This window comes from Panthera onca, chromosome B2 (assembly GCF_046562875.1).
Source record: "Panthera onca isolate mPanOnc1 chromosome B2, mPanOnc1 haplotype 2, whole genome shotgun sequence".
Taxonomy (NCBI): Eukaryota; Metazoa; Chordata; class Mammalia; order Carnivora; family Felidae; genus Panthera; species Panthera onca.
In genome coordinates, this window is record NC_138343.1 from 71583609 (window position 1) to 71607359 (window position 23751).

At 38.1% G+C, this 23751-nt stretch overlaps 1 protein-coding gene across 1 annotated transcript in view; it reads right to left on the reverse strand.

Annotated features, from left to right (window-relative positions):
• Window positions 1-21374, reverse strand: part of ELOVL4 (ELOVL fatty acid elongase 4) — a 33748-nt gene extending 12374 nt beyond the window's left edge. The window contains exon 1 of the mRNA XM_060616014.3: window positions 20579-21374. Within this exon, the coding sequence (XP_060471997.3) occupies window positions 20579-21368 (790 nt within the window). The 5' untranslated portion in view covers window positions 21369-21374. The remainder of the gene's footprint in view (window positions 1-20578) is intronic.
• Window positions 21375-23751: the final 2377 nt, after the last annotated feature.

Sequence of the window (23751 nt, forward strand, 5' to 3'; positions counted from 1 at the left end):
CCTGTACCTTCTTTTAAAATGCAATGTCCCTGAAGGCAGGGGCTGTGTCTTTCATTCGTGTACTGCAATGCTCATGAGGGTGCCTAAACAACATTTATTTGATACATAAATTATGAGTGGTTGATTTGTTTTTCCATTTTAGTCCTTTATTCTTGATACCTTCAAATGAAATCCAACAGTGCATTTACTGATATTCCAGGTTTCTTCAGTGCCCAGCAACCCTTTCTACAGCTCCTCCCAGATCCTCCTCTATGGGACATATAACTTGAACCCAAGTCAGCACTTCAACCCGGTATTTAGGGGTAAATGTGTGCTCTCTCTCTCCGCCTCAGTGTCTTTACTTCATTGCTTTCTCCAGGGAAAAAAGGCAATGCCTCCCATTTCTATATCCAACATTGCAAGTCATGTGTTCATATAGCAACCACTTAACAAAACCATCTCCAGACTATAAAAGTCCATAGTTCACACCATTATCTTTCTCAAAATAGCCCACCAGTTCACCAGGGTCAGAAAGCCCTCAAGAATTCCACCTGCAATAAGCATTATGGAAGTTGTAGTAACTGTCAGCAATCTGAACACAGCATCACAACCCCCATCCTATGGTGATATTTGCATATCTCTCCATGTCTCTGCAATTACTTGTGTCTTTCTAAATTTATTTGCATAAATATTTCCTTTAGTACTTCTGACAAGATGCATATATCCAATACTTCTTTTACTTGTTCCCTTTTCCACTAAAAAGGATGAAGTGAGTCACAATAGTGTCATACAATAATATGAAAATTCACTATTACTAACAGGTTCCCCACACAAGTCTTGAGCCAAAAAAAAAAAAAAAAAAAAAAAAGAAAGAAACAAAAAGAAAAGAAAGAAAAAAGATGTGGAGTTAGAACAGTAAAAGAAGATCGTGAATACTAAAGCTTTTATTTTATATAATCTTAAAATAATGAATTATCCAGCCTGTCATTAACTCAAATGTTTCAATAACATTTTTACATGTTGCCTTTCTTCTAAGAAAGATGTGCACATCTGCTTAGATTCTTTGTTTTTTCTAGTTCTATTGAGACATAATTGACATACTTCACTATGTAAGTATAAGGCATACAGCATGATGGTCTGATTTACATATATTGTTAAATGATTACCACAATAGGTTCAGCTAACATCTATCTTTTCATAGATAAAACAGAAAGAAAACAATAAAGGGAAAAAAATGGTTTCCTTGTGATGAAAACTCCTAGGATTTACTCTCATAACAACTTCCATGTGTATCATACAGCAGTGTTTGCTACAGTCATCATGTTGTACATTACACCCCTAGTGCTTATTTATTTTATAACTGGAAGTTTGTGCCTTTTGACCACCTTCTTCTAACACCCCCTTCCCCCTTCCCTTGGTAAGGACAAATCTGATCCCTTTTTCTGAGTTTTATTTGTTTATTTGTTGTAAACAGCATATTTTAAGGATAAATTAAATCTTCTATTCATTTGAGTTACACTGAATCTAAATGTAGATTACACACATTAGAGTAAATGATGACATATTTCCAATATGCTGTCAATATCCTAATTCTACACAGTTGTGGACAGGAATTCACACCATGAATTTATTAGGAAAAAAACAAGAGAGAAAACAATTCAACTGAAATCCTATTCCTCCTGCCACCACTGAAGTCAAACTGTCATCAAGGAATACCCAAGATTCAAATGGGTTTTATATAACATTCTTAGAAATTCTCTATTTGTACAGTTTGGGGGGAGGGGATCAATATGGCACAAATATAAACTGACTCTAGTTGACTTATTTTTATAAATTGTCTTATATCTATATTGTCTTATTTTTATATTTTATATCTGTTTATTAACATGTTTATGCCTCCATGTCTTAGTGATTTTGCTCTTATTTTGAGCTTATCAACAATTTTAAGCCATTTGTGTTACATGTAAACCTTTACCTAAAGAAGGGCTGTACAATTTTAGATTTAGATATGATCTCTTTATATTAAAATGAAATTCAGAGAAGTCAAGAGCCTCACGTAGCCTAGCAGGTATTCCAATACCACTCAGTTTTCATGTCCATTAATTTTAAGAGAGATGATTTCCATCAATTTCTTCCATCAATTTGATACCAATACCAAATTTGGGGTACAAATGGTATGTTAAGATAGAATTGTGACTATCAATCATGTTTCTTTAAGGGAAAGAAAATAAGAGAGACCTACAAAAGTTCCCTTAGTAGAAAGAAGGACAAGAGATATTCACACTAAGTTTCATACTTTTTTAGGTGCTACATCTAACACACCTGGTCTAGGATCATGAATGCTTTGGAAGCCATAACACAAAGAAAGGTGGGAAAAAACTAAGGATGTCCAGCCTGGAGAAAAGAAAGAGGACTCATCAAATACTAAAAGACCTAAAGAGAGCTCAGATTTATTCTCTAATTCCATAGAAGTAGAACCAATGAAAAGAAGTTTTAGGAAGCTGAATTACACCTATATTCAGAAAATTTCTAAGAACTTGGTCTTTCTTTTTGTAAGAAGAAAGAGCTGTCTTCTTTGGCAATGAGTTCCTTATCCTAGTTTTAAATTAAATTTAAGCAAACCTAGAGCTAAACATTGTAGCACATCAAGTTCAGGAGCAAGAGACTATTTTAACAATAAGAATTACTAAGATACATTATCTTAACTCTTTCAGACCCTTAAGAGTTAATTTTTTTCCTCAAGAAATAGTTTCCATTTAGAACATTTTGATTGTTTCATAAAGCTCATACCAAGTGAGAATGATTTATTTACAAACATTCGTTCAGTCAGTAATCATAAAATTTTATTTGTATTAAAAGGTCATGTAATAGTTACACAACTGTATGTGTCAAAACTCACTGCTAAATAAAAAGAGTTAGTTTTATTATGTGTAGATTATACCTTTACAAATGGGAGGTAAAATGGTCTATCTGAAGTGGAGCTTCCTTCAAACATGCTACACCAACAGGTTTTTATTCTTAACCTGATCTGTATCTTAAAATCACACAGCATGATGGATACATAGAATAGATTTTGAAGTGAGACTCTCCACCCCTTCTGAGCTAAGTGATTTGGGGCAGGTAGTCTAGTTCCCGACCTGTAAAAACTCATTTACTAGAAAAGGAGACAGACATAAAAAATCTATTGCTTTGCAGGACAATGAGCACAATATAAGAGAAGACAGTTAAGAACAGTGGTAGGACAGGGGACAAGATGGACTGCAGGGATAGACATCTGAATTGTTTCTTGAAGGAAAGAAGAGGAATTTGCCAAACAGAGAGAACGAAGGCCTTCTTACAGACAGAAACATATGTATAAAAAGCCCCAAATCAAGAAATAACACATTTATTCTGAAAACTAAGCAGGCCTGAGGTAGAGGATATTTACAAAGGAAGATGGCAGGAAATGACTGGAGACTTATGGGTCAGATCAGACCTAGGAGAGTCTTACAAGATATGCTAAAGAGGCTAGAATCTGTCTGGTAGATAATGGAGAGATGCTTAATTGGTTAAAAATAGGGGATCACATTTAGCTTATAAAAAATAATGGCAGAAGCAGTGGGAGATGGACTGAAGGGGAAGAAGATACATCAAGAGGCAAGGAAACCAGTTGGATCGGTGGTTCTCAAACATCTCTGTTGCCAGGCCACCCACATAAGAACCATCTGCTTGTTAAAAGTATAGATTGTTGGGCCCCACCCTAGATCTACTGAATCAAAATCTCCATGGATAGGGCCAGGACTGTGAATCACCAAAGTTCCTCTGGTGATTCTGGTGGGCAGTAAGACTTGGACACCACTATAATGCAAGAAATGACGGAAACCTGAATTAAGAGGGCTGCACTGGTGATGAACATAGGCAGACATGAAAGTAATCTCTACAGACGTGGTGACTGATGCAGATGTAAGAGCTAAGGGTGAAAGAAAATTCAAAAGTACTCCCAGATTTCTGGCATGGCTAGTGGCAGAAGTGGTGAAACCATGATCCTGGCCAGAGCATAAAAGGAGAGGAACAGATCTGGAAGGAGATCCAGGACAGAACATAAAGGAAGAGAAATGAATCTGGAAGGAAATGACCAGGTGACTTTTTAAACATCCTGTGTCTGAAGTACTTGTGTGTGTCTGAAGTACCTGGGTGGACGTATTCAGTAGGCCTTGTGGCTGCAGAGAACTACCAGGGTTGCAGACACATGGAAGAGTCACTGGCAATGTGACTCACTCACATGGAGTTTGAGGTCACAAGGGAAAGAGCATGTGGAATGAGAGAATAAAATGAACAAGGAATGAAGCCTGGGGAACACTTAAGGGAAGAGCGGGAGAAATGGAAGTGAAGCAACCAGAGAAAAAGGAAAGGAGAGTAAGATGTTTCCAAAAGGATGGGGTAAGCAACAGACACCTACAGATGGAGAATCAACTGTTCTTTTCTTTTCAATCAGGAGATAGTAACTACTTCACAGGCTGATGTGTGATGATTAAATGTAAAAGCTGTAGCACACATGAATACCACAATTGTTGTTCCTTCTGCTGTATCCTATTCCCTATCCATGCCACATCTTCACACAGGTGTGTCTTATTTCAGGAATAAGCTGAGTCCCTCCCATTAAAAGTCAAGTTCTGAGGTGCCTGGGTGGCTCAGTCAGTTAAGTTTCTGACTTCAGTTCAGGTCATGATCTCACAGTTTGTGAGTTTGAGTCCCGCGTCGGACTCTGTGCTGACAGCTCAGAGCCTGGAGCCTGCATTGGATTCTGTGTCATCCTCTCTTTCTGCCCCTCCCACACCTGCACTCTGTCTCTCTCTCAAAAATAAACATTTAAAAAAAAGGTTTTTTTTTTTAAAGTCAAGTCCTGCGATGTCTTCTATACCTTTTCTTCCTGCTCTAAAGTTCTCTAGATTGCAAATATTGACTCTCAAGTCAGCCTACCAACATTGGAATCCTAGCTCTCTAATTTACTAGGTAAATACATTGAGCAAGTCACTTAAGTCTCTCTGGCTTTATGGATGATAACAGCGTTGTTGGGAGGAATAAGATATTGCTATATGTATGGTGCCTGACACAGAATAAGAGTTCAATAAGTGTGGGCACTGTCATTATTATTGATAATAATTAAACCACTAAATCCTCTTTTCCAAGAGAAGAGCTTAACCAAATGAAGGGAAAATACCATCAATAATAAATTGTATAAGAGTTTAAACTGAGAAAACAGAACATTTTTATAACATATACTGAGAAGACAGCACATTCTATAATTTATTCAGGAGAACAAATACATAACAAGTCTAACTTTGCATTTTGAATTATTTAGAGGCTACTTAAAAGAACAAAACCTCTTTTTTAATGAAGTGTAAACCAGAGGTGCGTGGGTGGCTCAGTTGGCTAAGCCTCTGACTTCGGCTCAGGTCATGATCTCACAGTTCATGGGCTGGAGCCCCGCATCAGGATCTGTGCTTATAGCTCAGAGCCTGGAGCCTGCTTCGGATTCTGTGTCTCCCTCTCTCTCTGCCCCGCCCCGCTCGTACTTTGTCTCTCTTTGCCTCTCAAAAATGAATAAATGTTAAAAATATTAAAAATGAAAGTAAGAAAAAAAAAGAAAATGTAAATAAATAATATGGATTTAGTTTTCATAACAAAATATTCATAATCCAATAGTTTTGAAGTAATCCAAGTCCTTTATAAACCTCTACTTATACACAAACAACTGTAATTAATTCTTGTAATTGATTTTTCTTAAAGCTTTTTAGAATTCAGGTTTCTACCAATCAAAATGAACTTTATTTCCCAAGTAGTCTAAGCTAGTTATCATCTTCCAAAATAAAAAGCAGTAAAATTTTTAATTTTTAGGACATACAAATTTCTAGAATTAACAAGAGTGAGCACAAGACTAGGAAATAATTCTAGTCAGGTGATGACTTAGGAACACACATGGAACAGAGGGAGTGTGGTACAGGGACAAGGGACAGGACTTGAATTAAGAACACCTGGATCCCAGGTCTATCTTTGTGCTAGCCCCATGACTTAACACCTGAAACTGTTGGAGCACACTTTCCTCTTATGTAAAATGGGGGTAATAATAAAATTACCCAAATCACAGAGTTGCTTTGAGGCTCAAATTGATAACCCTCTGTAAGAAGCCCCTCCAACATTAACTCGTTTTTTATTTTAAAAGTATTAAATATGTATTTCTTTTGAAACCTTTAAAGCACACTATGATTACCTCTATTATACCATGCAACTGTCCGTTTAGTCTGTTTAAGCACATCCCACACAGACTGGGCAGGGGCAGTATTGTTATTTCTATAGCCATAAGGGCTTGTTAACAGTGGATGTACCCAGCAAATGGCTGAAGACTAGTGGACTGGATGAAGGCCGCAAAGTGTCTGGAAAATAAATATTATTATTATGGCTACTGCTATTGTGAGAATAGACATTCAAGACATTTCTCAACTGCCCTTTTGATTCAGTTAAAATGAGCAAGAGTTATTGATCAATATGGTTCTAAAAGGTATACAAAGTCCCTGCTGGGGTAAAAAAAAACAACTAAATATTCTATAAAAATCCATGCCATTGTTTGTTTTTCTTAAATATATTTTTAAAGCAATCGCTTAGGAACATTTGTAAGTCTTCTTTTTCAATATTAGTACAAAGTAGCAGATAATCAAAGAAATTAAGAATCCTCCATTCCCTTGCTATTCCAAGTGTGGTACACCAGCAGAAAAGTATCTCCTGGGAGCTAATAGAAATGCAGCATTTCAGGGGCGCCTGAGTGGTTCAGTCGGTTAAGTGTCCAACTTCAGCTCAGGTCATGATCTCACTGTTGGTGGGTTCAAGCCCCGTGTCGGGCTCTGTGCTGACAGCTCAGAGCCTGGAGCCTGCTTTGGATTCTGTGTCTCCCTCTCTCTCTGCCCCTCCCCCACTCACACTCTGTCTCTCTGTGTCTCTTGAAAATAAATACATGTTAAAAAAAAAATTTTAAAGAAATACAGCATTTCAGGCCTCATTCCAGGACTACTAAGCCAGAATGTGTATTTTAATAAGATTCACAGGTGATTTACACACTAAAATCTAAGAAGAACTGCTCTAGTTTACTCATAAACGTGGGCCTATTTTATATTAAAATCCAGTCATAAAAGCTTGGTTTATTTATTTGTTCCTAGAGTCTACCTGAATCACTTTATTTTCCTTTTAACAACATCTACATCTATTTAACCTGCCATAAACAAAAACACACGCCTAACAACCAACTAGAGATACTGAGTAGCTTTGGGAGTATATTCAAGACATTGAGAAGTATGTACTATATATTTTCCAAAACTATTCATCCTTCTTTAATAAGTTAGAACCAACAGCTGCGAATCAATACCATTTTTTACACCTGTATACTAACCACTACTATACAAGTAATATTGTTAAAAATCCATTTGCCTTTACTGACTACACAAAAATAATAGTCAATGTCACACCGTACCCTAGAGGAACCCCAGAGGGAAACCGCAGACTTTTTCTCAATGAGGTAGTCAATGTCTTCCTCCATTAATTATAAAGGTCATGAGGGCCAGGGCCACAGTCTTTATTCTTTGATGTATCCATATAACAATGCCTAGGATACAAGTGCCCTCAAACATTTGTTGAAAAGAAAATTTTTAATGAAAAATGTAGGTAACTGTTGTCAAGAAGAGTTTGAGAAGGATTTTATCTCTATGATAGGGGTAAACCAAATAACAGCACAAGGCCTTTTCTGGATTCTAGTCTAACATGTGATGCTTAATATATTCTCCAAGCCAAGTAAGATTTTGGGTATCAGTGAGATGAAGAAGTCAGAACTAGAGGACAAAGGGTCTTTATACAGCTGGATACAATGGATAGGTAACATCCAAGATATACTCTGGAAGTAAAACACAGATTCTGAAGGCACTGCATGAAGGAAAGTGTAGTACGTTCCCATTGAGTCAGAGTGATGAGCAGGGAAAATTTCTGCTTTAGCCTCCCCTTACATCCTCAGGAAAAAGGGTGATGGTTTGAGTTAGGAAGAGTGCCTGGATGAATGTAAGGAAAGGGCAGACCTTGTAGAATATAGAGGTGGTGCAGGCAGAGGTTCAGCTAAAAAAAGACGAAGAGGTCAGCGTGTGATGGGCAGACAGGAGGGAATGGAGGTCTCCACCAGCAAGGCAAGGGTAAGCTGCAGCATCTGAGGGGACGAGGGGGCAAATGGCCTGAAAGTAGTTACAACAGGAGGGCAAAAATGTTTTCTGTAACTGAGTTGTAGAACAGTCACCAAAGAGCCTGAAAGCATGGATAAAGGAGTTAAAAAATAGAGAAAAAAGGAAAGAAGAAATTTGGTTCTGTCTGCCTGAGCAGAGATCATAAAAAAGGTAGAAAGTGAGACAAATGATAAAATCTCCCACAGAGAGCAGATGCACAGAGGGGGATTCAGACACTGCAAGGGAGAAAAGACAATAACACAGATGAGGTGAGTGAATCATTGTGTGTTGCAAGCTGGAAGACTGATTCCTTTGAGGTTTAACTTGAAAGGATTAGTACTAGAAGGAGAAGATCCAAGGAAAGTCAGTTCACTCACTTGGGAAAAGGGAATAATAATAATTTATTCTTTTCAATAAATACAGCCCAAAGGAATATGAGGATTAAATGTGATAATACATATAAAGCATTAGACGTAGTGCCTGGAACTTAGTAAGCATCCAATAAATGTTTGCTATTATTAGTAGACAGTAAAACAGTACTTGTTGGATGAATAGGAAGCTTATACTGCCTTAGGAAAAAGTCGCTCGTGTAGGAAGGTGAAAGGTCCCAGCTTGATTAGGTCCCAGCTCCATTACTTTCCAGCTGTTTTGCTGGTGTTGTTTTAAGAATTTAGCTTTTCAAAAAAAAATGTTAATTGAGTTTTGAGAAAGAGAGAGAGAGCAGAAGCGGGAGAGGAGGACAGAGGATCAAAGTGGGCTCTGCACTGACATCAGTGAGCCCGATGTGGGGCTCAAACTCACAAACCACAAGATCATGACCTGAGTCAAAGTCATATGTTTAACTGCTGAGCCACCCAGGTGACACCAAGCTGTGTAGTTTTAAGTCTGTTTCTTCATCATATAATGATTAAATAATACCTACCTTATAGGGATGCTATGAACATTAAATAAGGTGTATAAAACACATACTACAGCATTTTACAAGTCCATAAGGGTCTTATTCTAGAAGCTCAATAAATAGCAGTAAGTTTCACTATGTGCAGATGACATCTAAATCCATGGTGTGTGTATATGTATATATATATATATACACATATACACACGTGTGTGTGTGTGTATATATATATATATATATATATATACACACACACACACACACACATTTATATATACTTATGTATATATTTGACCCTCAAACATCATGGGTTTAAACCACGAGTCCACTTCAATTCGCAAGTTATTTTCAATAAATACAGTACAGAACTGTAAATGTATTTTCCTTATGATCTTCTTAATATGATCTTCTTAATAACATTTCTTTTCTCTAACTTTCTTTATAATTAAGAATACAATATGTAATACATATAACACAAAGTACATTAATCAACTATTTATGTTATGGTGAGGTTTCTGGTCAATAGTAGGCTATAGGAAGTTAAGTTTTTGGGGAATCAAAGGTTATACATGGATTTTTGACTGTGCAGGGGGCAGCATTTCTTAACCCCTGAATTATTTAAGAGTCAGTTGTGTATTTTTCCCCCAGACCTCTTAATTGCCTCAAATCCCCCCACCTTTTGGCATTGTTTCCCTTTCCCTACAAACTGGCTCTTATGAATATGTCTTCATATATATGTATTTGATATGAAAGAATGACACCTCACATCCTGGAAGCCAAGATAAAATGCAGCTAAGTGGTTTCCTTCTTGCTGCATTTTCACATTTTGCTTGACTTCTCAGAAAAGTAGTCATAAAACTTCCTCCCTGTGCTAATCTGGAAGTTCAAAGTCCAAACATCCCCTTTAGTGCCACTAATGATCTTAAGGATTTAAGGAAACTGAAATGGTATTTCCTTTTAGCAAAAAAACAAAACAAAAACAAAAACACTGAAAATACCATTGAAGTGTGTGTATGTTTTAATGGGAACTGTGACCATAATCTTCTCTTGCTAACAGTTCTATATGCTGAATATCCAATGGGTAATTTACTGTTGGTCCTGAATTTATTTCTTTTCACTAATTACCAATAGTTTCACATTCTTAGACTGTGAAATTTAGCAAACATTTTCATAATTCACTTTGAATATATTTTTTTATTTTTAAAGAGAGCACGTGTGGTAGAGGAAGAGAGAATCCCAAGCAGGCTCCATGCCTGGACCCGCCTCCTGCCTCCTGCCTGCCCCCCCACCCCCGCCATCCCACCATGACATCACAAGCTGAGCCGAAACCAAGAGTTGGATGCTCAACCAACTGAGCCACCCAGAAGCCCCTGAATATACTTTTTTATAGTTCTAGCCACTCCACCATATAGAAGTCAACTTTATCTTCTCAGGCTAAATACTTATGTTGTTTATATTTTACATATATATAATTTAAATATATAAATCTATATAAATATCAGTTTTTAGTTTAATCTCATACAACAGCCTTACAGTACTTTTGAGTATTTCAGATGTTTTTCTTTAGATTGCCTCTGGCGGTATTACAACTTTGTTCAGATTTAGTATTCTAAGTAGTGACAGTACATAGATAAGATAGATAGCAGTATAAGATCAAGTAAAGTAGGTCAGAGGTTTGATTATTGCTTTCCTGCTTGGCTAGTGTGATGGGAGACAAGAGCACTAGGCTAAGAGACAAAACATCCTATTAATACCCATTTTTGCTACAGCGTTCATCCACAAGTGATTTAACTTCTATGACTCTCAGAGACTTCTAAACATATGAAAATAATAATGCCTACCAGTCCCATCTTCCAAGGTTGTAAAGTTCTTGCTAAAATTGTAAAATAAAATACAAAGGCAAGGTTGTCTTTCTCGTTATTTGCTACTTTCTAGCCATTTGGGTACTGCTCTTTAGGCAACACCTATGCATTCCCTTTTTAAAGCCATTTTATTGTAAGCTGAAAAAATAAAACAAAACTTAAAGAATAAAATAGATATTTATTTATTTAAAAAAATTTTTTTTTTTTTACGTTTATTTTTGAGACAGAGAGCATGAACGGGGGAGGGTCAGAGAGAGAGGGAGACACAGAATCTGAAACAGGCTCCAGGCTCTGAGCTGTCAGCACGGAGCTCGATGCGGGGCTCGAACTCACGGACTGCGAGATCATGACCTGAGCCGAAGTCGGTCGCCCAACCGACTGAGCCACCCAGGCGCCCCGAATAAAATAGATATTTAGTTTAACAACAAAATGAATTTATGTGAGGAGAGCAGAGAAATTACAATTTTGAACATGCAAACCATGGTGAACCACAGGAAAGTCCTAAGAACAAAGGAGGAGAGCATCCTTTTTTTTTTTTTGTAATTTGTTTTTTCTAACGTTTATTTATTATCGAGAGACAGAGAGACACAGAGCATGAGCAGGGGAGGGGCCAAGAGATGGAGAGACACAGAATCCAAAGCAGGCTCCAGGCTCCAAGCTGTCAGCACAGAGCCCGACGCGGGGCTCGAACTCACAAACTGCAAGCTCATGACCTGAGCCGAAATCGGACTGAGCCAGCCAGGTGCCCCGAGAGGATCCTTTTAATAGAGGGGAAAAAACAAGTTGGTAGAGGTTGTTAAGAATGGTCCATGGGAAGAGGGTGAGAGTTCAGGGCTGTGGCAACTTCTCATTGGCTGGGTTGCTGCTGGCCAAGGAGAAAATCTTCCTCCTGCTAGGGTATTAAAGTAAGCCTCTTCTTGTCTGTGGGAGTATATAAAGTAGGCTGTGACAAATGGTACATGCCTGAGAGTTCTCCCTTCACGACTTCCCAATTCCATTTTTAATGAGGTTTTCCTTTATACATTTTCACAGAATCAACTGTTGTACCACTGAACACTGAAGAAAGATCATTTCTACAGGTGCTATATTAATTTTATAATATATGAATTTTTTAAATTGTGGTGAAAATACATAACAAAATTGACTTAATCATTTTTAAGTGTACAGTTTAATGATATTAAGTATATTCACAGTGTTGTACAACCAATCTCCAGAACTTTCTCATCTTGCAAAACTGAAACTCTCTACCTATTAAACAACTCCCCATCTTTCCCTCCTCTTAGGCCATGGCAATCAACACTGTACTTTCTGTTTCTTTGAATTAGACCACTTCAGAGAGCTTATATAAGTGGAATCATCAATATTTGTTTTTGTGACTGGCTTTTTTCACTTAGCATAATGTCTTCAGGGCTCACCCTTTTATTGCATACATCGGATTTCCTTCTCTTTTAAGGCTAAATAACATTCCCTTGTATGTACACACTACATTTTGTTTATCCATTCATTCACCAATGGACATCTTCCACCTCTTGGCTATTGTGAATAATGCTGCCATGAACATAGGTGTGCAAAACTATATGAACTTGTTTAACAATACATAATTGTGCCTTAGTTTTTATTTAATAAATAAAAATGAAAAGAAAGCTTATTCCTTTGAATGCTCCAGTTCAAAATCACAATGCCTATCTGTGATTACACCTAACAGTGAGTAACTGATTCCTTCAGTGGATTAATGCATTTGCCTTTCAATTCCAAGATTTGTAGTCTAATTTAAATGTAATCAAAATATATTGACAGGTATTTAAAAATGACAATATTCTATGGGAAAAAATAACAAAATTAAGAGTTTTTAAAATTCACATTTGGTTAAGGACATATTTACAACAAAATTATTTAATTTTTTTGTTTACCCCATATACTAAGACCTACATATTTGTAGCAATTTTACAAAAATTTTAAGCCATACTTTCAAATTTTAGAAATGCTCATAAAGTGCCTATAACTGAAAATCTTTTGTAATGACATATGATAAAATTTTGCATTTTCTGTAGGAAAGAATGTAAAGTAAGATTAAGTTTAGACTATTTAAGCCATCACTTTAGGAGTTATTATGAGAATTCAATAAAGTGGCCTTAAGAGATGATACTGTTTCAACCATCTCATGGTACAGGTAGAAATATGAAACACAAAGAATCATGAACTTGCCCCAAACCACATAACAAGCCATCCTCAGAAGTCATATATTACATAATAAATGTAACACATAATTGTATATATTGTATATAATGTACAATAAACTAATTATTTAATGTTATTGCTATTAGCTTTGACAATATAGGCAACTCTTGATTATTCAAGAAATATCTAGATGCATAGGGGCACCTGTACCCCAATGTTTATAGCGGCACTCTCAACAATAGCCAAATTATGGAAAGAGCCTAAATGTCCATCAACTGATGAATGGATAAAGAAATTGTGGTTTATATACACAATGGAATACTACGTGGCAATGAGAAAAAATGAAATATGGCCTTTTGTAGCAACATGGATGGAACTGGAGAGTGTGATGCTAAGTGAAATAAGCCATACAGAGAAAGACAGATACCATATGGTTTCACTCTTATGTGGATCCTGAGAAACATAACAGAAACCCATGGGGGAGGGGAAGGAAAAAAAAAAAAAAAAAAAAGAGGTTAGAGTGGGAGAGAGCCAAAGCATTAGAGACTGTTAAAAACTGAGAACAAACCGAGGGTTGATGGGGGGGTGGGAGGGAGGGCAGGGTGGGAGGGAGGGCAGGGTGGGTGATGGGTATTGAGGAGGGCACCTTTTGGGATGAGCACTGGGTGTTGTATGGAAACCAATTTGACAGTAAATTTCATATATTAAAAAATAAAAAAAAAATAAAAAAAAAAAATAAAAGGTTAACTGCAGTGTGGAATCTGAAAAAAAAAATAAATAAATAAACATTAAAAAAAAGTTTTAGAAATGGAAAAAAAAAAAAAAGAAAAAAAGAAATATCTAGATGATTAAATAGGTACAGTAAAATGGCAACAAACAGTGCTATGTCAAAGCAGGTACTTAAATATCTGTATCCCTTTGTTTTTCTATTCCTTTACCTACTTCTTATGGAGCAGATAAGAAAGTAAAAAAGATTAAATATGAATCTATTGTTATTTTTACTATCTTAGCAACACTAATAACAGGTTTGTTGGAAAAGATTAAAATTATTGCATAGAGTGAGGTTTTTAAATTACCGATCAATGTATGTTTATAGGAAATTGCTTGACCTATTTAAAGAATTTTTTTTTAATTGCATATATATCCAGAATTTAAGAGCTGGGTGAGACCGTAGAGATGACCTGATTCAACTCTCTCAATTTACCGATGAAAAAAGTTGAGATTGGAAAGAGGGACCTGTCCAAAGTCTCCCAACTAATTAGTAAGACTAAAGAATTGGTCATCTAAATCCCAGTCCAGTCCACGCTGCCCTCCTCACTTCCACATTCATCATGATACTTCCACATAGATAGGAAGAAAGAATTACATCTGATTTCAGATCTCTCAAAAGTAACGGTTTTGTGCTAATAAATGATTTAATGGTTTGATTCCTTCACTAAATTTAGTCAACATCAATTGAATATGGCTAATTTATGATAAAGGTCATTAAAAAAACTTTATATAATTTACTGTGGCACCAAACATTATTAGTATTTAGCAACAGAATATATCACTATTTGAAAATACGCTAGATTAAGGGGGTCATCTCTTGACACGTATCAAATCAACAAATACAAGGATACTCCCTAGTGTTGGGGAGAAAAATACAAAGAGGTGAAAGGGTAAATAATAATGAAGGTTAAGACGGTTCAAGAAAATAGAGTTACAGAAGGAATGGCACAAGGAAATGCATGAGCAATTGCTAACAGGAATGGGATCAGATGAAGGAATGAACTGCTCCAAGGTTACCAAGGCCAAGAAAGGCTTTGTGAAAGAGGGCAATTGAGCTGGGTTCTACTGCAGTGCTCCTGTAGAGGTAGAGAGGAGAAAGGGCAGCAAAGGCAAAGGGAACAGTGTACTGAGAAACAAAGACAGACATGGGCATGATTTACTCAAGAGGGAGTTATCCAAGTTGGCTAGAGCTACAGGTCTGTGGGTGAGGAAATACTACAGGCTGACGAGACTGAAAAGGAAACTTGGAAATCTGGTTTCGAAAGTCCATTGTATTTCCTCCCTTCTCTTTTCTAAAAGTCAAAACTCTGGTGAGTTTTAAAAATATATTAGAATTCATTCTCATTCTAAGGGAAAATAAAACAATAGCGCCTTGGTTTTTTTTATTTTTTTATTTTTTTATTTAAAAAAAATTTTTTTTAACATTTATTTGTTTTTGAGACAGAGAGAGACAGAGCATGAACGGGGGAGGGGCAGAGAGAGAGGGAGACACAGAACCGGAAGCAGGCTCCAGGCTCCGAGCCATTAGCCCAGAGCCCGACGCAGGCTCGAACTCACAGACCGTGAGATCGTGACCTGAGTTGAAGTCGAAAGCTTAACTGACTGAGCCACCCAGGTGCCCTAGTGCCTTAATTTTTAAAAGGAAAAATGTCCAAATCATGAAAAGGAAAAAAGAGCCATCTAAAGTGAGAAAAGAGTCTGCTCTGTTATAGAATCTTTCTTTATGTGCTTATATGTCTAATTTGAAATAATAAATGACTCAATAAATCCAAAATAATACTTAGGTTAGTAATATTAAATCACTCACTAATGACATTATCATACGACTTGAGAAAAAAAAAATCTAACAAATTCAATTTTAAAAGGATAACCAACTTTTTTGTGGCTCACAAAAGCACTGTCTGACATAATTACCTATGTAATTCGTAAAACCTCATCTTCCTAAGCCAAAAAATCTAACTGTATAAAACTGTCCCGACACCAGTTTTAGAATTTGCATTGTTTTACCCTCCTGTAATTTCATCTGTGATTGGATGTTCTGCTATGAGGCTGTTGCGGAATGGACAAGAGTAGCAGACATTAAAGTCTAAGAGTCTACCACCAAAACAAGAACAAAAACAAAAAAATCCTAAAATGGTGTGGACCTTTTAGAAGCTTCAGGGAGGTTATGAGAGAGAAGGATAGCTCTAGGACCTCACTGAAAACACTAGCTAAGGGAGATCTCATGTTAGGAGCTGGTGATGTCCCACATATTTATCTTTAATTAGCTGCCTGGAATTTAGAATGCCTTTTCTCAAAGAAACATCAAAAATGGTAACTAGGCTTCCAGGCTAGGCCAAACAAACAAACAAAACATACTTTAGACAATAACAAAGATTAAAGACTATACATTAACTGTGACAAATAATAAAACTAATATAAATATATTGTAACATGTTTAAAACACATGCTAGCATGTGGGCCTAGCACTCCCAGGGACAGACCTTTTACCCCAGCTTATATGAGCTGAGTTAAATGTCCCCTCTCACACACCCCCAGTTTTAGCAAATCAGGATGACTCACTGACCCTAAAACACATTCTCAGTTCCATGAATTTTTAGTCTTTGAAGCCCTTCTCCTTAGTCTACCTATACAAATACTCTCTGACAATATTCACATCAACTCCACATGGTGACAGCTGAAATATTCTAAAAATAGGGCTTGTATATTCTTCTTAAAACTCAAGACCGTACTGCAGGTAAAAGAAGTAAAGATAAGAATAGTAAAGAAGGACTTTTCTGACTTTCCTAGGCACCAGCTAGGCCTAATTCTGACAGATCACAGAATCACAGATCATGCCTTCAAAGGACCCTTTGGATTCCCAAGGTGGAATAGCCATGACTTCATAAGCTGCATGGGTGCAGTGACCAAGTGTCCTCATTCTTTCTCCAGAGCCCAGAACTATGCCTACACATGGTAAGGAGAAAAGAATAAATCATTATACAAGCCTTGCTTCCAAATTTCATCATCATCCTACAAGAGTCCTCCTTCCTCCTGTACCACTCATCCTCCTCTCCCTTCTGCCCCTCCAAAAATAAGCAGGCCCTTTATGCTCTAAGTTTAACTCCCAAGTAAACACAAATTTTGCATCAAAATATGGGCTACTATTATCTGTAAACAGAGAGCAATGCCAACCACCTCCACTCCCCGCCCCCCTCCCCACCACTACCAATACGTACTCCATGAACAATGGCTGTTTAAAAACATGCTGCCAAAAAGAAATATGGCAGTTCAGGAGACAGCTGGCCTTATTGCAGGCATGCTGGCTATTAACTCTGTAGGATATTTCTATGCTAAATTCAGTTACACAAAAGGCTACTAATAAGCATTTATTTTAATAAACAAATACAATAGATATTGTAGATAATTTGGGTATTTATAAGTTGGAGAATACTAAGATTCACCAGGTTTAAAATTTTACATACAACTTTGATTTTATATACTTTGAGCCTAGTATCCCAGTCCTAATAATTTTAATGTACTCATAAAGTAAAAGAACATTAGGAAAAAAAGTTCAATAACATCAGAATACCTACTCCCCTGCCACCAACTAGTATAAAGTTCTACAGCAGTCTATACTTTCCTGTGTAATATGCACTGAGATTAACTCATTGTTCAAAATCTCTAAAAATATAATATAGGGAAGTAGAGAATTATTTTTGTTGTTTTTCCTAAAGTACAGCTTTTTCAAAGTTTCAATACTAATGTATAAAGTGTTAACAGCTGGGGCTCCTGGGTGGCTCAGTTGGTTGAGCATCAGACTTCAGCTTAGGTCATGATCTCACAGCTCATGAGTTTGAGCCCCGCATCGGGCTCCCTCTCTGTCCCTAACCCACTCACATTCTGTCTCTGTCTCTCTCAAAAATAAACAAACATTAAAAAAAATCTTCAGTGCTAACAATTATAGTAAAAGTAACATTATCTGTGTTAATACTCTATGGGTCATATTCTGTATTTGCTAGACATGTGCCTTTGAAAAGCCCAGTTTTTATACATTGCTTTGAGCATCACCGTATGTTTTATTAAATAGTACCATTTGATATAATAACACAAAATGATATTTTTCCAGAAACCGTTTGCCCTAGGGCAAAAGATCTCTTGCATCACCAAATATACTCTACAAATCTATAACTATTGTTATGACAGTCCAAAGCAGATACACTCATTTACACTTAGGTAGAAACTTCAGTGGAGAGAAATATTTAATGGACTAATAAAACGGAGATAGAAGCATGTAACTACAGTCTGGGAATGAAAGCACTCAAGGGCACAGAGCCTAGTTCGTATCTTGCTCTCTGAATAATCTGTGTCCTTTCATCACTCACCTCTATTTCTCAAGACCATCTTTTCTCTCCACCCATTTTTATTTCTCCCTCTTTCCAAACATCTGACTCATCAACTTTTATTCAGCTTCATCTTATAAGCTACTCTTCTACTTTGAAACTCCTTCACTCAGATTTTCATGAAGTTATAGCAAGAGGAAATCCTTGTGGAGAGCAGTGTGAAGTTGTGAAAGAAAGGTAGCACGGAGAGCATAGGATAGGGGGTGAAAGGAAATGGGACACCATGGGGTTCAGGTCTGTCCTGCCTGCATCTAAAAAAATATTTCTCCTCACAGCAGAAAGGCAGAACAAACTATATCCCACTAAGCCTCTAAGTTGGTTTAAGAAATACCATCTACCTACAGCAGGTAGCTCATTACAGAAAGCAAGGAAGCAGTCTCAGGTTTCGTAAGTGGATAGCCAGGGCATGGGTGAATACCTTCCCTCTAACTTGCTAGTGAGAGGTCACTTGTGTTCCAGTGGCTACTCTCACTTCTCAGACTTGGTCTACAATATTATCTTATATGCCCTTCACAGGCTAGTAGCAAGTTTTCACATGAAGCAACTGCACAAAATTTCCTATCTTTTTCATATTTTTTACAGCAGCATCATTAGGAAGGAATTAACCAACACAGAAAGGTGTATTCTACCTTTGCACTCAGTTTTTGTTTCTGAGACTCAAGAAGTAAGAAAGCTCTGAGATAGGAAGGGAATAATAGACAGGAATGAGAACCTCTGGGTGTGGCTCTGGCTGAATTGAGATTGGAGGACCTTGACGATGTCTGTACTCTAAAGTATGCAAAGTACAATTATCTGCCAAAGCTGATGTTCAGCTCTGCACAATTGTGTAATGGGAAACCCTGATGCAATGCTTAAATAACCAAAATCAGAGATGAAGGGATGGGTACATCTTTCCCAGCTCTCGTAGGTACAGGGTAACCTCAGTGTAACAGCACATAGAAGATTTAAAGAAAGACTCCATTAAAAACTGCCTTTTAACCATTTCCAACTGCAAGGGCTAATTAAAACAGCTTATTTACCAGTGCCAAACATGAGATTCCTAGCTGAAGAAGTTAAAGCCACATCAATGTTGAAGAATCATTTTGTCTCACACAGAAATAATTCCAGCACACATTTTTCTCTACAAAATGTATCCCACATATTGTACTGTAATCACGCTGTAACCACGGTTCCATTTACTCTGACAACAAATACAAAACTACAGGAATATATTTTCATTTCTAGGGAAAGGAGGCAGAGTCATAATGTGTAAGGTTACTCTCCTCCACTGCTGGAGATGCAGTGCCACACTGCAAAAGGACTAGAAAATTATAAATCATAAGATCATTTCTAAAATCCTGTTAGGCTAATTTTTTTGTAATTTCAAAAACTTTTAAATGCTTTAAAACCAAAAGCAACTGAAGCAAATTAAGAAAATCAATGGCAAAATGTAAAAATAACATAATAGCCCAACTGCTCCCACTAGAAGAGCTGCATAAATCCACCAATAGACGATTCCTGTCAAACTACAACCGCTAAGGGGAAAAAGTTTGCTAATTTAAGAAAATTGTATACATGCAGGCTGCTGGGACGACCTCTAGGTGCTGCTGTAGAGAGACCCCCTTCCTAAAGACTTATTTCTTTCCGGGTATTTTAGCCTCCCCCACCCCCTAACTGCACTGCACTGCGCAAAGCCATTATAGACAATCACTTCAAACATATTTGCTGCTGAAAAAGCCTCAGAAACTAACATCCTGCAAGGTTCAAGAGGACAAACAATGGCTTTTTACTTTTTGTTCCAAATTATGGTATAGATGGATGAGTTAGACTAAACACTAGAAGGTTTAGCAGATTGTGTCAATGCAACCAGGAGGCCGAAGAGACGCAAAAAAAAGACAGCTACCACTGAAGCCCTCCTCCTTTCCCCAGCCATCTCTACAAAAGGACTATTATTAGTAAATGTTAAAACCAATCCTGTGCATAAGTTAAAACTGTCAGACGAGACTGGGAGATGTGGGAGTACAGGGTGGAGTGGTTCCTGCGACGAGCTCTTAGCAGCCCAGGCTCCATCTGATATGTCAGCCCCAGCATCCGAGAAGCTGACGAGAGATGGAAGCTCAGAGGAAAACCCTGCGAGCGTCGCGGGGGGAGGGGGAGGCCTTAACGTTCGGATCAGATTAACCAGTGCCAGACCGCGGTCCCCGCGCCCCGCATCTCCTCTGATCCGCAGCATCCCAAAAGCCGCAGGGAGCGAGGGACTGCAGGGCCGGACGAAGACGGGGCAGCCTGCCGCTTTACCTGTGATGGACCAGGTCCAGCGGTAGAACTCCACGGTGTCGTTCAACGCCGTGGACACCACGTTGAGGACACTGCCCGGCTCCGAGTCCAAGAGCCCCATCGCGGCTGTAAGCGGGCGCCGGCGGCAGCGGGAGGAGAAAGCGGAGACACCGCGGGCGGGTTGACCCCGGAGGCGACGGCCGACGGAGTGAGAGGCAGCCGGGGACCCCTCTAACGGCGGCGGCCCAGCTGCGTCTTCTCCTTCTCCTCGGGGCGCCGCGGAGGTAGGGTTGCGGCGGCTGCGCCGACTAGCCGGGCGGAGGAGAAGGTACCGTCCAGGTTCCCAGGAGAAAGAGGAGGAGGAGATCCCGCCGTGAGCTCCAGGCGCAGCACCAGTCTGCCGCCTCGCGCCGCCGCCGCTCCAATCCCCTCGGCCCGAGTCACGTGGCCGCGCGCGGGGCGGAGGGGCCGCCGCCCCTCCTCCCGCCCGCGCTGCTGGGACTCTTGCGCAGGGATGCTGCGGTCGTGGGGTGGCGAGAGCCAGGTCCGCGCAGGCGCGCGCCGCCCCGCACCTCTCGCCGTGCGGGAGCAAGACACCTGGGACCTTTTGAGCTGTCTGTCTTCCCACCGCCCACCCCGCGAGTCTCCTTAAGGCTCCTTCTCGGTCTCGGTCGTCAGGAGGAGGGTACGCCGCCTTCCCACGGGTGACCTCGCTTCCTCCCCGATACATCTTAGGAAACAAGACAGGGAAGAATGGGCGTTTTGTGAGCAAGGATGAGGTAGGCGAGGTGCTTTGGTCCTTACCTGTCATTCACTTCTATTTCCTTTAGGTTCGGTTTTTTCACCCCTACTAGCACATGCCTGTCCTGACAAGAGAAATGCACAAGTTATCCCTCTAAGTTAGTGAAGTGATATTTGTCTTCCAAGCTACACTGATGGAGATTGGACTTTGGGGTCTACTCACTAACCAATTTACAAATAATTTGAATGAATGCTTGCATGTGTTTTGTAGACTCTTTTATTATACCTGGAATAATCAAAGCAATATAATTGTGTTAAATAAGGTCATTATGGCTTCAGACAAGAGGGAGGACGGAGAGAACCCTTACTGTTAGAGAAGTCCTCTTGGACCTGAAGAAGTTGAGGTGAATGTAAAAGGATAATTGCTCAGGAGACAAAGGACAATCTAGGGGAAAGAGGAAAATATTAATTTTTTATTTTAAAAGTTGTTTAGATGGTAAGGTGGGAGCCAACGGTATAATATACCCCTGAAAAGTAGCAAGTATAATCTACATACAGTTCTTAATTTGATAGTTTCTGACGTCAGCAAGACCTTTGAGAATAAACTTCTCACCTACTTGTTACTTAAACATGTCACCTACTCTTTGTTTAACCTTTTCTCCAGTTGTTGGTTTAGGATGCTCCATTTAAACCACTGAGTCAAGTGTGTGATTGCTTCTGCTCTTTGGCACTGTTAAAATAAAAGGAATGCTGTTTTTTAGCATATTTGGATAATTTATTTGTTTTCCAGTTGATTTGGTTATATATTCTTTGACTTTATTTTATCTTGGCAACATCCTAGAGGATAAGAATTATTTTTAGTTCCTCATTGAGGACCTAACCCAGTGCTATAAATAATAACTAATGAATGTTTATGATGATGTCAACATTATAACATACTTATTTCAGAACATAAAGACTATTATAAGTGGCAGGAGATTTAGGGAGAGAAGAGGTAATTAAATGTAATTGATTTATTATATCAAGCAACCACAGTCTTAATGGTGTATTCTTGAAATTAACCAAATAAAATGTAATTTATCAAATATATTTACCAGATTAAAGTTTTTGGATTGAAATTATGGTTTCTCAAGTCTCAACCCCAAAGTTATGTGTATCATACAGAATTTAGTAGATATCTATATACACACAGTCAAGCTGTAATACCTGAAGAGTAGATAAGGATCAGTGATCTACTCTATGTACTTTGATGATCTAGTGAAGTTCAGATTAGTTTGACCTTCACCTAGAAAATTGATTACTACTTCTATATAGTGAAATCCTGGATACTTTTTATGGAGAACAGATCCCCATCCTCACCCACATTCACACACACAAAACTTCATTCAGCATCTTAGTTGTTTAATGCAGTGTGAACTTGTTATAACAGCTTCAAGTATTTTTCTAGCCTCTCTGTAGTAGAGGCCAATTTAAGCCCCTCTATTCACTAGGGGGCGCCTGTCACATACAAGAAAATCCTAGACAAGTGATGACAAAAAGTCAGGAGTGGCACTTACACTTCCTTCACAGTACCGAGAAGAGTAGTATGTTTATTTGCATTTATGAGCTGTCTAATCATACAGCAAGAAAAGTACCCTAGAACTTACCCACTCTGGAGCTCCATTACCCAGTATAGAGACTAATAGTCCAGTACATACTCAATTTGCAAAGGGAAGGAGACCTGCATGTTCATTCACCTAGAGTGACAACCATCTAACCAAGATCTTGGTGGCATCGTGACAGAACAAAATCAAATATATGCATCCACAGTATCTGCAAAATTTTGAGGCCTAGAGTCATTTGTTGTGGATTGAATACAAATAAGATGTAGTTATCTACAAAAAATTGAGAGGGGATATGATTATCATAAAAATTGATTTTATATAAAATAGTAAAATATTTTAACATTTCTTACAGCCCATGCAGAGTTAACAACATAAATCAAGCTGTCCATTTTTTCCCTAGTGTTTCTGCCTTTCCACATTGTCAATATCATTAGCAACGTGTGCTTTCAAAAAAAAAAAGTGAACCTAGGAATCTGTCGAATCAGGAGTGAAAGCATGTAGTTTGATGAAGAATCATAGAAAGGCCTTAAATGTTACATAAGTAAATTGTAGATAATACTTACAGAAAATGGAGAAACTCATTGGTAATAAAGTTGACCCTTGAACAACACAGGTTTGAACTATGTGGGTCTACTTATACATGGATTTTTTCTCATAAGAATCTAGGAAAAACTTTTGGAGATTTGCAACAATATGAAAAACTCACAGATGAACCACATAATCTAGAAATATCAAAAAAATAAAATTAGGTGTGTCATGAATGTGTACAATATATGTAGATACTAATCTATTTTATCATTTGCTATCATAAAATATAGCAAATCTATTATAAAAAGTTAAAACTTATCA